General features: G+C 45.4%; 1 protein-coding gene across 5 annotated transcripts in view; it reads left to right on the forward strand.

Annotated features, from left to right (window-relative positions):
- Positions 1-12,416, forward strand: part of LOC139424415 (nucleus accumbens associated 1, BEN and BTB (POZ) domain containing b) — a 16,952-nt gene extending 4,536 nt beyond the window's left edge. For 3 of the 5 annotated variants that reach the window (XM_071176199.1, XM_071176197.1, XM_071176196.1), the window contains exons 4-9: positions 72-278; positions 1,006-1,420; positions 6,081-6,200; positions 6,455-6,626; positions 6,728-6,825; positions 6,984-7,700. In XM_071176199.1, coding sequence (XP_071032300.1) covers positions 72-278; positions 1,006-1,420; positions 6,081-6,200; positions 6,455-6,626; positions 6,728-6,825; positions 6,984-7,303 — 1,332 coding nt within the window. In that variant the 3' untranslated portion in view covers positions 7,304-7,700. Of the gene's footprint in view, positions 1-71; positions 279-1,005; positions 1,421-6,080; positions 6,201-6,454; positions 6,627-6,727; positions 6,826-6,983; positions 7,701-12,135 lie in introns of those variants that run through there. The other 2 variants (XM_071176201.1, XM_071176200.1) reach the window with 2 other exon arrangements.
- The last annotated feature ends 1,377 nt before the right edge of the window (positions 12,417-13,793 follow it).

Below are 13,793 nucleotides of genomic sequence, written 5' to 3' on the forward strand. Positions count from 1 at the left end.
ACATAGTCTTAAATATTTTACATATTGTTCTCAGATTTATTTACCTCTTCATTTGCATATTATTCCGCCAGGTCTCCTCCCCTAGCTGTGACTCCCAGGGTCTTCATGCAGAAGAGACTCTGCCCTCCGAGCCCCAGAGCCCTGTCACTCAAACCACAGGGGCTGGGGTGGTTTCCACGGCAGCATGTAGGCCCGCCTCCTGCCTGACACCCCTCCCCCTGGTGTCGAGGGTGAAGACTGAGCAGAGCGGGACTACGCCACAACCCACACCACAGCAGGTGAGTTGGAAAAAAATATATAGGTTATTTGTCATAGTGGAGGAATGGAATAGACATGAAATGTTCTCAATTACTATCCTGGTTAAAGAAAGGTACAACAAAGTGTGTTCTAGATTATATATCTTATCTGGGAGGGGATGCAGTCTTCTCAATTACTATCCTGGTTAAAGAAAGGTACAACAAAGTGTGTTCTAGATTATATATCTTATCTGGGAGGGGATGCAGTCTTCTCAATTACTATCCTGGTTAAAGAAAGGTACAACAAAGTGTGTTCTAGATTATATATCTTATCTGGGAGGGGATGCAGTCTTCAGTGGAACGTCAGGTCTTTCATAGAGCAGAGGGGTGTACTACAAAGCAGGATAAATGAGTTAGGCGGCTAACTTGCCTAAATATTCTAAAATGTATGTTTTAGAAAGATAAGCTTGAAGTGTACATGGTATAATTGTCTCAGCAAGTTTAGCTTTCTTAGTGAACCAGAAATTCTATAGTTCTGTTTTTTTAATAAAAGTTAGCTAGCTAACTCATTAATCCTGCTTGGTAGTATGTCCCTCTGGTCAAAGGTGCAAGCTGTGAACCTCTGTCTCCTGTGCCATACAAGGAAATACACAAACACTCAATGCTCAAGCATAAATACACATGAGTTTGGCAGCCCCCTCACATGATGAACGGATGACAACACACTAAATAGATGTTATGTAGCTAATGTCTTCTCTCTCGTTCTCAGCAGGAGGCCACTTCCTACTCGGTGGTGTGCAGCCCTGTCGCCAAGCGCCTGTGGGAGGGGGGCAACCGCGGTGACGGGGGAGGGGGGTCGGGAGGAGGGGGGTCCAGGAAAGCCGCCCGCTACTCTTCCTCCTCCACCTCCTCAAACAACTGCAACTCCCAAGATGCAACGGGCAGAAACGTTGTTAACCACAGTAACCATAACAACAACAACAACAACAGTAACCATAACAGCAGCGTGGGGACGCCAGACGGAACGAGTCCGGGGACGCTGAGCATGTACACCAGCGACTCGCCCCTTAGTTACCACGATGACGAGGAGGAAGAGGAAGTGACCGACGACAGCGCTGAAGAGCAGTACAGGCAGATCTGTAACATGTACACAATGTACAGTATGCTCAATGTGGGCGCCACAGGTGAGAGTTGGTGTGAGGTAGGAATCTGGAGGAGCGTAGTTATGGGGGGGGGGATTGATTAAGTTAAATATCGCAATATTATTTTGGGCCAATATTATACCAATATTTGACTCCCAAGTATTGATTTTTTTAAATGTATATACACACACTACCGTTCAAAAGTTTGGGGTTACTTAGAAATGTCGTTGTTTTTGAAAGAAAAGCACAAAAAAAATGTCCATTTAAAATAACATCAAATTGATCAGAAATACAGTGTAGACATTGTTAATGTTGTAAATTACTATTGTAGCTGGAAACGGCAGATTCTTTTATGGAATATCTGCATAGGTGCACAGAGGCCCATTATCAGCAACCATCACTCCTGTTGCTGCTCCTGCTGGTTGTGTTAGCTAATCCAAGTTTGTCATTTTAAAAGGCTAATTGATCATTAGAAGTCCTCAACTGGCAGCAAGTCCTCAACTGGCAGCTTCATTAAATAGTACCCCCAAAACAGCCGTCTCAACGTCAACAGTGAAGAGGCGGCGACTCTTCCTATTCTGGTTAGAGCCAGTTTGCGCTGTTCTGTGAACGGAGTAGTACACATTGTTGTACGAGATCTTCAGTTTCTTGGCAATTTCTTGCATGGAATAGCCTTCATTTCTCTGAACAAGAATAGACTGACAAGTTTCTGGCCATGTTGAGCCTGTAATCGAACCCACAAATGCTGATGCTCCAGATACTCAACCAGTCTAAAGGCCAGTTTTATTGCTTCTTTAATCAGGATCACAGTTTTCATCTGTGCCAACATCATTAGAAAACCCTTTTGCGATTATTAATTAGCCTTTTAAAATGATAAACTTGTATTAGCTAACACAACATGTCATTGGAACACAGGAGTGATGGTTGCTGATAATGGGCCTCTGTACGTCTATGTAGATATTCCATAAACAATCAGCCGTTTCCAGCTACAATAGTCATTTACAACATTTACAATGTCTACACTGTATTTCTGATCAATTTGATGTTATTTTAAACAACAAAAAAATTAGCTTTTCTTTCAAAAACCAGGACATTTCTAAGTGACCCAAACTTTTGAACGGTAGTGAATATATACTAATAATTAGCTAGGTAACGTTATCCGGCTGAACCTGCACCAAAACGGTTATTTTTCATTCCATAGCTTGTCCTCCATCTCCTGTTTAAATAGTGAGCCAATGTGTTTACAGCACTTTTATTTCCATGGCTGATGAAAACTGGTTTTCTCATGGGTCTCTCTTGTCTCTCTGCAGCAGACATATGGTGAGCAATATATTTTGAACATCAATTCACAATAAAACCTCCGTATAAAATCGCAATACATGTAGATTTGTGAGAACCGCAATACGTGTCATATTGTTACCTAAGTAGCGTGATAATATTGTATGGTGAGGTCCCTGGCAATTCCCAGCTCGAGGGGGGAGGGAGCAAGAGTGCTTCAGGTCAGAACAATAGACTGATAGATGAGGGAAGAGACGAGATTAGAGGGAACAAGTAGGCAGCTGATTGTAATCGTGGTTTGGAAGAGGATGGGGAATTAGCATCACTCTCTGATGCTATCTGCTGTATGTTCTGTTTGTGTGTGCCTTTGCTTATGTCTGTACATTAATGCTAGTTGTCGGTATGTGAATATTAATAGATGCATATTTAAGTGTGAGTATCTGTCTTGACATGTACCTCTCCTCCTCTGTCCCACTCCGTTACAGGATAGTGTTAGCTAGACCTGCATGTCATTATAGCCAGTTGTACGCTGAGTGTACGAAACATTAAGAACACCTTCCTAATACTGAGTTGCACACCCTCTACTACCATACCCCATTCAAAAGCACTTCAATCTTTTGTCTTGCCCATTCACCCTCAGAATGGCACACACTCCTCCACTTCATCTACACTGATTTGAAGGGGATTTAATAGGTGACCTCGATAAGGGATCATAGCTTTCACCTGGATTCACCTGGTCAGTCTGTCATGGAAAGAGAAGGTGTTCCTAATGTTTTGTACACTGAGCAAAAATATAAATGCAGCATGCAACAATTTCAAAGATTTGACTGAGTTCCAGTTCATGTGAGAAAGCAAAGAAGATATAGGTTATTTGTCATAGTGAAGGAATGACAGAAATTAAATACAGAATGTGTTCTCAATGACTTTCCTGGTTAAATAATGGCAACAAGATAGTTCTAGATTATATCTGTTATCTGGGAGGGGATGCGATCTTCATTGGAACGTCAGGTCTTTGAAAGAGCAGATATATATATATATATATACAGTTTAAGTTTGAAGTTTACATACACCTTAGCCAAATACATTTAATCCTAGTAAAAATTCCCTGTTTTACATCAGTTAGGATCACCACTTTATTTTAACACTGTGAAATGTCAGAATAATAGTAGAGACTGATTTATTTCAGATTTTCTTTCATCACATTCCCAGTGGGTCAGAAGTTTACATTCACTCAATTAGTATTTGGTAGCATTGCCTTTAAATTGTTTAACTTGGGTCAAATGTTTCGGGTAGCCTTCCACAAGCTTCCCACAATAAGTTGGGTGAATTTTGGCCCATTCCTCCAGGCAGAGCTGGTGTAACGGAGTCCGGTTTGTAGGCCTCCTTGCTCGCACACACTTTTTCAGTTCTGCCCACACATTTTCTATAGGATTGAGGTCAGGGCTTCGTCATGGCCACTCCAATACCTTGACTTTGATGTACTTAAGCCATTTTGCAACAACTTTGGAAGTATGCTTGGGGTCATTGTCAATTTGGAAGACCCATTTGCGACCAAGCTTTAACTTCCTGACTGAGGTCTTGAGATGTTGCTACAATATATCCACATCATTTTCTTTCTTCATGATGCCATTTATTTTGTGAAGTGCACCAGTCCCTCCTGCAGCAAAGCACCCCCACAACATGATGCTGCCACCTCCGTGCTTCACGGTTGGGATGGTGTTCTTTGGCTTGCAGGTGTCCCCCTTTTTCCTCCAAACATAACGATGGTCCTTATGGCCAAACAGTTCTATTTTTGTTTCATCAGACCAGAGGACATTTCTCCAAAAAGTACGATCTTTGTCCCCATGTGCAGTAGCAAACCGTAGTCTGGCTTTTTTTAATGGCGGTTTTGGAGCAGTGGCTTCTTCCTTGCTGAGCGGCCTTTCAGGTTATGTCGATATTGGACTTGTTTTACTGTGGATATGGATACGTTTGTACCTGTTTCCTCCAGCATCTTCACAAGGTCCTTTGCTGCTGTTCTGGGATTGATTTGCACTTTTCGCACCAAAGTACGTTCATCTCTAGGAGACAGAACGCGTCTCCTTCCTGAGCGGTATCACGGCTGTGTGGTCCCATGGTGTTTATACTTGTGTACTATTGTTTGTACAGATGAATGTGGTACATTCAGGTGTTTGGAAATTGCTCCCAAGGATGAACCAGACTTGTGGAGATTTACAAAAACAATTCTCAGGTCTTGGCTGAATTCTTTTGATTTTCCCATGATGTCAAGCAAAGAGGCACTGAGTTTGAAGGTAGGCCTTGAAATACATCCACAGGTACACCTCCAATTGACGCAAATTATGTCAATTAGCCTATCAGGAACTTCTAAAGCCATGACATCATTTTCTGGAATTTTCCAAGCTGTTTGAAGGCACAGTCAACGTAGTGTATGTAAACTTCTGACCCACTGGAATTGTGATGCAGTGAAATAATCTGTCTGTAAACAATTGTTGGAAAAATTACGTGTCATGCACAAAGTAGATGTCCTAACCGACTTGTTAAATCTATAGTTTGTTAACAAGACATTTCTGGACTGGTTGAAAGCAAGTTTTAATGACTCCAACCTAAGTGTATGTAAACTTCTGACTTCAACTGTATATATACTACAAAGCAGGGTCAATGAGGCTTGAAAATCAGACCATTTGAAGTAAATAAATGAACTCCTATTCTATGGATTTCACATGACTAGGAATACAGATATGCATCTGTTGGTCACAGAAACCTCAAATTAAATGGGCCTCTCAATGGGTCTCAGGATCTCGTCACGGTATTTTTGTGTCTGTAGCTTATGCCTGCCGATACCATAACCCGACCAGAACCATAGGGCACTCTGTTCACAATGTTGACATCAGCAAACCGCTCGCCCACACAACGTCGGCGGTTGTGAGGTCGGTTGGACATACTGGCAAATTCTCTAATACGATGTTGGAAGCGACTTAGAGAAATTAACATTAAAGTCTGGCAACAGCTCTGGTGGACATTCCTGCAGTCAGCATGCCAATTGCATGCTCCCTAAAAACATCTATGGCATTGTGTTGTGTGACACAACTGCACATTTTAGTGGACTTTTATTGTCCCCAGCACAAGGTGCAACTGTGTACTGATGCTGTTTAATCAGCTTCTTGATATGCCACAATTCATCCACCTGACCGTTATCTTGGCAAAGGAGAAAGGCTCACTAACAAGGATATAAATCATTTTATAAAACAAAATTAGTTTATGGAAAATGTCTGATCTTTTATTTCAGCTCATGAAACATGGGACCGACACTTTACATGTTGCGTTTTCTATTTTTGTTCAGTGTATAGGTGTGTTAATGTAGCCGCGTGTTTGATGTTGCTGTGTGTATTCATGTGTAACGTGTGCCCCCTCTGTACCACCCCAGTAGCGGGCGAGCGTGTGGAGTCCCTACCGGAGCACCTCACGGCCGAGACCCGGGGCGGCAGGGGGGTGAGGCTACGCCAGGATCTGGCTTCGCTACCTGCCGAACTCATCACCCAGATAGGTACACACACAGACTTCATTTAGTTTGTAATATTATAGTCTTAGGCAACTCTAGACACGTTGACATTCTGAGTTCAGTCATTCATTTATTCATAGGCAATTGCTGGCTGCCACCTGCATTTAGACCAGGCTACTGTTACTGTAAAAACCCTTATTGTATTGATTGATTTGATGAATTGATTGACAACCGGTGCCACCTGCAGCTGATGTGAAAAAGGCTTGAATACATTTGAATGGATTGATTGGTTGGTGTAGGTAACCGGTGCCACCCACGGCTGTACGAGGAGGGGGACCCTGCAGAGAGGCTGGAGCTGGTGACGGGTACCTCCGTGTTCATCTCCCGCGCCCAACTCATGAACTGTCACGTCAGCGCCGGCACGCGGCACAAGGTCCTACTGAGGAGGCTGCTGGCCTCTTTCTTCGACAGGTGAGGGGAGGGTGTGTGTTTGTTTGACCGTTGGAAACCATATTTGTTTGTGAAGACATACAGTAAATGATGCTGTGTGTATATTTTCCCTCCCCTCTCAGGAGTACTCTAGCGAACAGCTGTGGGACGGGGATCCGCTCTTCTACAAACGACCCCAGCCGCAAGCCCCTGGACAGCAGAGTACTGCACGCCGTCAAGTGTGAGTGTCACACACTCCAGTGCACAGCTTTGCTTTCACACACACCGGACAAGGCTCACAAACTCAGTGCTGCACCGTGTTGTAGTCATATACCTGCATTTCTTCACATCATTCCATATGTTGTCTGCAGCACCTAACTGTCTCTCTCCCCTCAACAGTTTACTGCCAGAACTTTGCGCCGAGCTTCAAGGAGAGCGAGATGAACGCCATCGCGGCTGACATGTGCACTAATGCCCGCCGGGTCGTCAGGAAGTCCTGGATCCCGAAGCTCAAGCTCCTCATGGCCGAGGGTGACGCCTACTCCGCTTTCCTCCAATCAGACGCCATCAAGATGGAGGCTGACGCCCTGGGGGCGGAGCATGGGTTCGACCCCAACTCCCTGGCAGAAGAGGCGGCGGCAGCCAATAGCGATGCGGGACCTTCTTCGGGGGAGGGGTTACAAGGCGTTGTGGGCGGAGACGGCAGCACTTTGTTTTAAAGTGAGTGATCTTATTGGTCGATGGTCTTTGATCATTGCTCTCGGCGATACTTCCTCCCCCAGTTTTAGTTTGTTTTTTAATGTCACCTTTCCATATCTTAACCTCTTCCCTCAATACTTGGAATTTAATTTATTATATCCATCTGTTACATCCCTTGTTCTCTCTCTCTCGCCGTCCCAGACCCATGTACATAGTGTCTGCCCCCTTTTGGGCGGGAGAGAGATGGAGGGATAGAGGTGTAGAAAGAAAGACTGGGGAGGTTTGTCATGTAAGGGGGGGTTAACCTAGAAATATTCCCTGATCCCCATTGTAGAATCTTTTCTTGTTTTAATGTTTGTTTTAATGTTTGTTTTCTGGTTGGCGAAGGTCCTTTCTCCTTTCCATATCGCTGAAACACATTCCCTAGGAGGGGGGGCCTTTTGGGTTGGATGGGGTCGGGGTTGAATGGGGTAGTAATGGGAGGGGGGGGGGGGGCCTTTTGGGTTGGATGGGGTCGGGGTTGAATGGGGTAGTAATGGGAGGGGGGGGGGGTCTAATAACACTGTTTTGATAATGAATGTATCGGTCGTGAAGCGTTGTCCAGTCACCTGTATGTATTGTCTGTGGACAGTAGATTGTATTGGATTGATTAGATTGTATTCATCAGTTTATATAGAGACTCTGGAAGTCCTACTGAAGGCTATTTTATGGGGAGGGGGTTGATATTTGTGGGGGGGTACGTAAAGGCTTAATGGTTGAAATAGGTGTATGTATTCTGTATATTGGCAGGACTTTTGGACCCCCCCCTAACCCCCCCCCAACCCTCCCCCCTTGACCCTGAAAGTGACCATTTAGAGGGCAGTTTTCATTCCTACTTTTTTCACTTTTCATTTGTGACTCTCTTCTCATAGTTTTTTTTTCTCTCTGCGTGTGCGACATTTGACTTGTTGCCAAGACTCCCTGAAAAGCAGAGGAGATGTGTTACTGAAAGATGGTTGAACAGTTGGTGACTGGATGAGGAAGAAGATGCTCTGATCTGGTATCCATGTTGATGATGCAGTATGATTTCCTATACGTCTACTGAATTCTGTGTAGAGAGAGAGAGAGAGAGAGAGAGAGAGAGAGAGAGAGAGAGAGAGAGAGAGAGAGAGAGAGAGAGAGAGAGAGAGAGAGAGAGAGAGAGAGAGAGAGAGAGAGAGAGAGAGAGAGAGAGAGAGAGAGAGAGAGAGAGAGAGAGAGAGAGAGAGAGAGAGAGAGAGAGAGAGAGAGAGAGAGAGAGAGAGAGAGAGAGAGAGAGAGAGAGAGAGAGAGAGAGAGAGGAGAGGAGTAAGGGACCGTTTAAAATCATGTCAGCTCACGCCCATTTTCACATTTCGAAGGAAAGTGACATTTGTTGTCTCTCACTATTAAGCAAGTAATAACTGAATAATGTACTTGTCTTGCACTATAATACTATAATACAAGTCTTATCCAAATACTAGAATCGTCTCCATTTGACCAAGCTTGAAGCTGTGGGCTAGGGTGTAGGGGCTAGGGTGTAGAGGCATTATGTTAGATGTGTGTACTGTGTAGTGTACACAGGGTGGACCCATTCTGTATTTGGTTTCGTTATGGACTGAGGGAGGGTTGGTGTATCCTGCTAAGAGGCATTCATGACACACACACACACACACACACACACGGATTAAAGTACCCTAGAGGACTAATCCCTATACATCCTGGGTGGATACAATGGTGCCAATTAAAGTAATACGACACACACACACACTATGCGTGTCAGTGTGTGGATGGTGACAGAAGTGTGTGTTGTCACATGCGGCAGAGAGTGAGAACCCAGACGGAGTGTGCTCACACACGCTTGGCTGACTCATTCATCCATCTCTCTGTTGTGTGTGTGATGCTGCATCTCTCTCACACACACACACACACACACACACACTCCGGTGCACCCAGACTGATCCAGCCGCAGCACACTGCCAGCCTATAAACATCCCTGTAAAGCTCTGTTGAACACACCTTGTGAGAAACTACAGAGAGGAGATGGACCTTGACAAGCCATGAATAACGACCAACTGTCATTCTAGCTACAGCTCATCAGTGATTGGATGAAAGATGACTGTGGCAGTTCCCATCTATCACAGTACCAGTAGGGAGCCAATGACACCATCGCCAGTATCCCATCATACAGTAGAATCATGGCGTGTCAAGGAGGAAGGACCCGTTGCCCCTAAACGCTGATCTATGGTCATGTTTGCCTTTTCCCGCTAGTTGTCAAGGTTTGGGGAGGGCAAGCTGATCCTAGATCTGTGCTCAAGGGGTTTGTACTCTGAGCAGAAGTGAGCATAGACAGGCTAGTGCTATAGACACAGTTGTTAGTGATAGCCTGGTCCCAGGTCTGTTTGTAGGATCTTGCCGCCACCTTGTAACTCGTTGCGTAACAATTCCATAAGGAGTTGACAAGGGAGTAGAAACAGACTGGCACCTTGTAATGCAGTTGGTGTCGGTGCCGACGGGGGGCTCCGTTGTGATTGTCAGGCTTGGTCTGTTGTGTCACTGCACTGTTACTGTGGTGATCTGCTGTGTGTTTGGGGTAGAAACACACACTAAAATATTCACACACACACACGCACTAAAACACACACGCACACTAAAACACACTCGCACACTAAAACACACACACACACACACTGCTTTGGAGTTGAGGGTTAATCAATCGTAACACTTCCCCCACACTCTGACTGTGAACCTAAACAGACCGAGTGTAGAACAAACAACTATAAAATAAACCTGGGTAAAATATAGGCTTAACATTGTCATCGTAACTCCCCCTTTCAACCAACCAACCAAAAGAAAGGAGGAGTTGTTTTTATATCTGGAAACTACCGTTGTTGTTTCTTAGATCAGAGTTATCTAAGTGTCTGCTTTTAGGCCTGGCTTTTAAAACGGGCCATATGTTGTTTACGTTTGTAGTTTTTATTTTATATATATATATATATATATTGAGGTTTTAGAGTGTTTCTATAAAAAGGCTAACTGTCAAAGAAGAGCCCAGGTTTTAAAAGTGTAACGGGCAGGCACTACTAGAGCTTCCATTTGGCCTGGACGGGTGGGTGGCGGGGAGGTCTGGAGTCCACCCCTCCTTTTGTTAACCACATGGTATGATCCTTGGGGACTTCACCAAGTTCTATCACTGACAGAGAGAAAGAGAGAAGTGAGTAGGATGAGAAATTTGCACTTTTTTTAATGCATTTGTCAAGCGCTGCCTTAAAGGGAAAAAAGAGTGAGTGGCTGACAGGACAGAGGCAGAGAGACAGAGAGGAGGACAGGCTGTCTCTGGGAGGGAGGGAGGAGAGGGAGGGAGGAGAGAGGAGGACAGTCTGTCTCTGGGAGGGAGGGAGGGAGGGAGGAGAGAGGAGGACAGTCTGTCTCTGGGAGGGAGGAGAGGGAGGGAGGGAGGAGAGAGAGGAGGACGGTCTGTCTCTGGGAGGGGAGGGAGGAGAGAGAGAGAGAGAGAGAGAGAGAGAGAGGGAGGGAGGATGGGATGCTTGGTTGGCTCTGTATAAAGGCATGCATGCGTGCTGGTGTGTGCAGTTTCTCCCCATTTCTCTCTGCTGCCATATATGGAGTCATGCGTGTTAAGTTCTAGCTCTTCACGCTAACGCCTTTGACTGGAAGACAGAGAGTGTGTGTGTGTGTGTGGAATGCGCATGTCTGTGCCAGGGTGAGTGAGTCTGCGTCTGGTTCTATGTGTTGCATACGTGTGTGTGTCTGGGTTTTGGAGTGGCGAGTGCGCATGTCCTGTTGGTGTGTGTGGGTGGTTTGGGTACGCGGCTCTGCCAGTAGTGTGTGTGTGTGTGGTATGTGCGGCGGTAGAGAATGAGAGGAGACTGTTTGTTTGTGTCTGACTCAGTAGGAGAGACATGCAGTACTACAGTCTGGAGAGGAAGGAAGCCTATAGACACACACACAGCATTGCTACTAGCATTAGCACAATGACATGCTAGCTGTTCCCATAGACTTCCAGTCATTGAGCCAACAACTGCCCATTAGGGAGGGAGGGGACAGCATCAAACTGTTCACTAAACAAACCAGGACTCTGAATGGGATTTACTGATCTCATTCAGCTTCACTGCTTCACTTTATTCTGATTCAATTCAGCCTCCACTTTATGACCCAGGTCTAAGTGCACTACTTCCTTTGGGACAGAGCCAATGTAGGGAATAGGGTGCCGTTTAGGATGCAAGCTAAATGTCTGAAAATGGCGGCCGTGTTGTGTGTGATTGACTCGTGTGTAAGAGTGAATGTTTGTTTGGCAGGAGGAGGGGGCTGTTTGGTGTGGTAACTGTCTAAACAACAGATGGGACTGCCCGATAGGATGACTTGGTGTGTGTGTCGGTCCAGGTGTGTCCTTTCTTGCGTGTGTGTGTGTATATGTATATATATATATATATATATACCAGTCAAAAGTTTGGACTCCTCATTCCAGGGCTTTTCCTTATTTGTAGAATAATAGTGAAGACATCAGAACTATGAAATAACACAAAATGGAATCATGTAGTAACCAAAAAAGTGTTAAACAAATCAAATATATATTTGAGATTCTTCAAATAGCCACCCTTTGCCTTGATGACAGTTAGGCACACTTGGCATTTTCTCAACCAGCTTCACCTGGAATGCTTTTTCCAACAATCTTGAAGGAAACTCTTGAATGAGTAGGTGTGTCCAAACTTTTGACTGGTACTGTATATATGTCTCTGCATCGGGCAATGCATGTGTCTAACCAACCAACCAGGCGTCCATTCCCTTCAGGAGACTGCAGGCTGACAATGCATGTGTCTAACCAACCAAGCAGGCGTCCATTCCCTTCAGGAGACTGCAGGCTGACAATGTGTCTAACCAACCAACCAGGCGTCCATTCCCTTCAGGAGACTGCAGGCTGACAATGTGTCTAACCAACCAACCAGGCGTCCATTCCCTTCAGGAGACTGCAGGCTGACAATGTGTCTAACCAACCAACCAGGCGTCCATTCCCTTCAGGAGACTGCAGGCTGACAATGCATGTGTCTAACCAACCAACCAGGCGTCCATTCCCTTCAGGAGACTGCAGGCTGACAATGTGTCTAACCAACCAACCAGGCGTCAGGAGACTGCAGGCTGACAGTGTGTCTAACCAACCAAGCAGGCGTCCATTCCCTTCAGGAGACTGCAGGCTGACAATGTGTCTAACCAACCAACCAGGCGTCCATTCCCTTCAGGAGACTGCAGGCTGACAATGTGTCTAACCAACCAACCAGGCGTCCATTCCCTTCAGGAGACTGCAGGCTGACAATGCATGTGTCTAACCAACCAACCAGGCGTCCATTCCCTTCAGGAGACTGCAGGCTGACGATGCATGTGTCTAACCAACCAACCAGGCGTCCATTCCCTTCAGGAGACTGCAGGCTGACAATGGGTCTGTTTTATAAAAGTGCAGTGATGACTAAGACTAGGATGATGTTGAAGATGGTGGTATACATTTCCCTGTCGGTGGTCTCTCTATCTAAATATTAATACAGAGAGACACAGTCCATTTTAGATGTTTATACTAATAAGATTGTTGTTATTCCAAGTTGACTGACTTGATTTTTATGTGAAATCCCTAGACTTGAGCGGGAAGATGGGAGGGAGTTGGGAGGGAAGGAGAGAGAGAGTGGTGCTATTCTATACGTTCCTAGATACATGGTTGTTACCCTACCTCTTGCGGATGGAGGGAGGGAGTTGGGGATAGAGAGGGATGGACAAAAGGAGGGATAGAGAGGGGTGTGGTGCTATTCTATACGTTCCTAGATACATGGTTGTTACCCTACCTCTTACGGATGGAGGGAAGAGGAGGGGGGGGGGGCTACTCTTTCTTCCTGCTTGTTTAGAGTCTGAGGACGTAGGAGGCATTATGGCAGGCCTCTGGTACTTAACTGCAGTCAAGACAACTGAGAGGGAGAAGATGCTCGTCCCATGGCCTTTTTGCAACACAGATAAATATTTAGTTGTTTCTTAATGTAAGGGGGCGGGGTGACGTAGCCTTTTCCTGCCTACCCAGGCTCCTTGCTCCGGCCAAACGCTACAACATGGATCTGACGATTTCTAGAACGCAAACACATTCAAACAGTTGTGATTGGTCCCAGAAAGCGATGGGTTGGGCCAGAGCCAGAACACACGTGGGTAAAGCTGCGTTTTCAAAATGTGTCATTGGCTTACTCTGATTGGTTCGAGATGCTCCAATCGGTAATGACTTTTATTTTGCACAACACCCCTCATTGTGATGTCACCACAACCGACTTCAACGCTGGCTGTCTGACTGAAGTATGTAGTGAGTCGTCAGGCAGACAGCCTGGAAATCCAGACTGTTTCATTATAGCAGAGCTGAAATCAATACCCTATTACCTGTACTACTTTTGACTAGGGCCCATATGGCATCCCATAGGACTCTGACCAAAAGTAGTGCACTATATTGGGAATAGGGTGCCATTTTGG

This window comes from Oncorhynchus clarkii, chromosome 13 (genome assembly GCF_045791955.1).
Source record: "Oncorhynchus clarkii lewisi isolate Uvic-CL-2024 chromosome 13, UVic_Ocla_1.0, whole genome shotgun sequence".
NCBI lineage: Eukaryota > Metazoa > Chordata > Actinopteri > Salmoniformes > Salmonidae > Oncorhynchus > Oncorhynchus clarkii.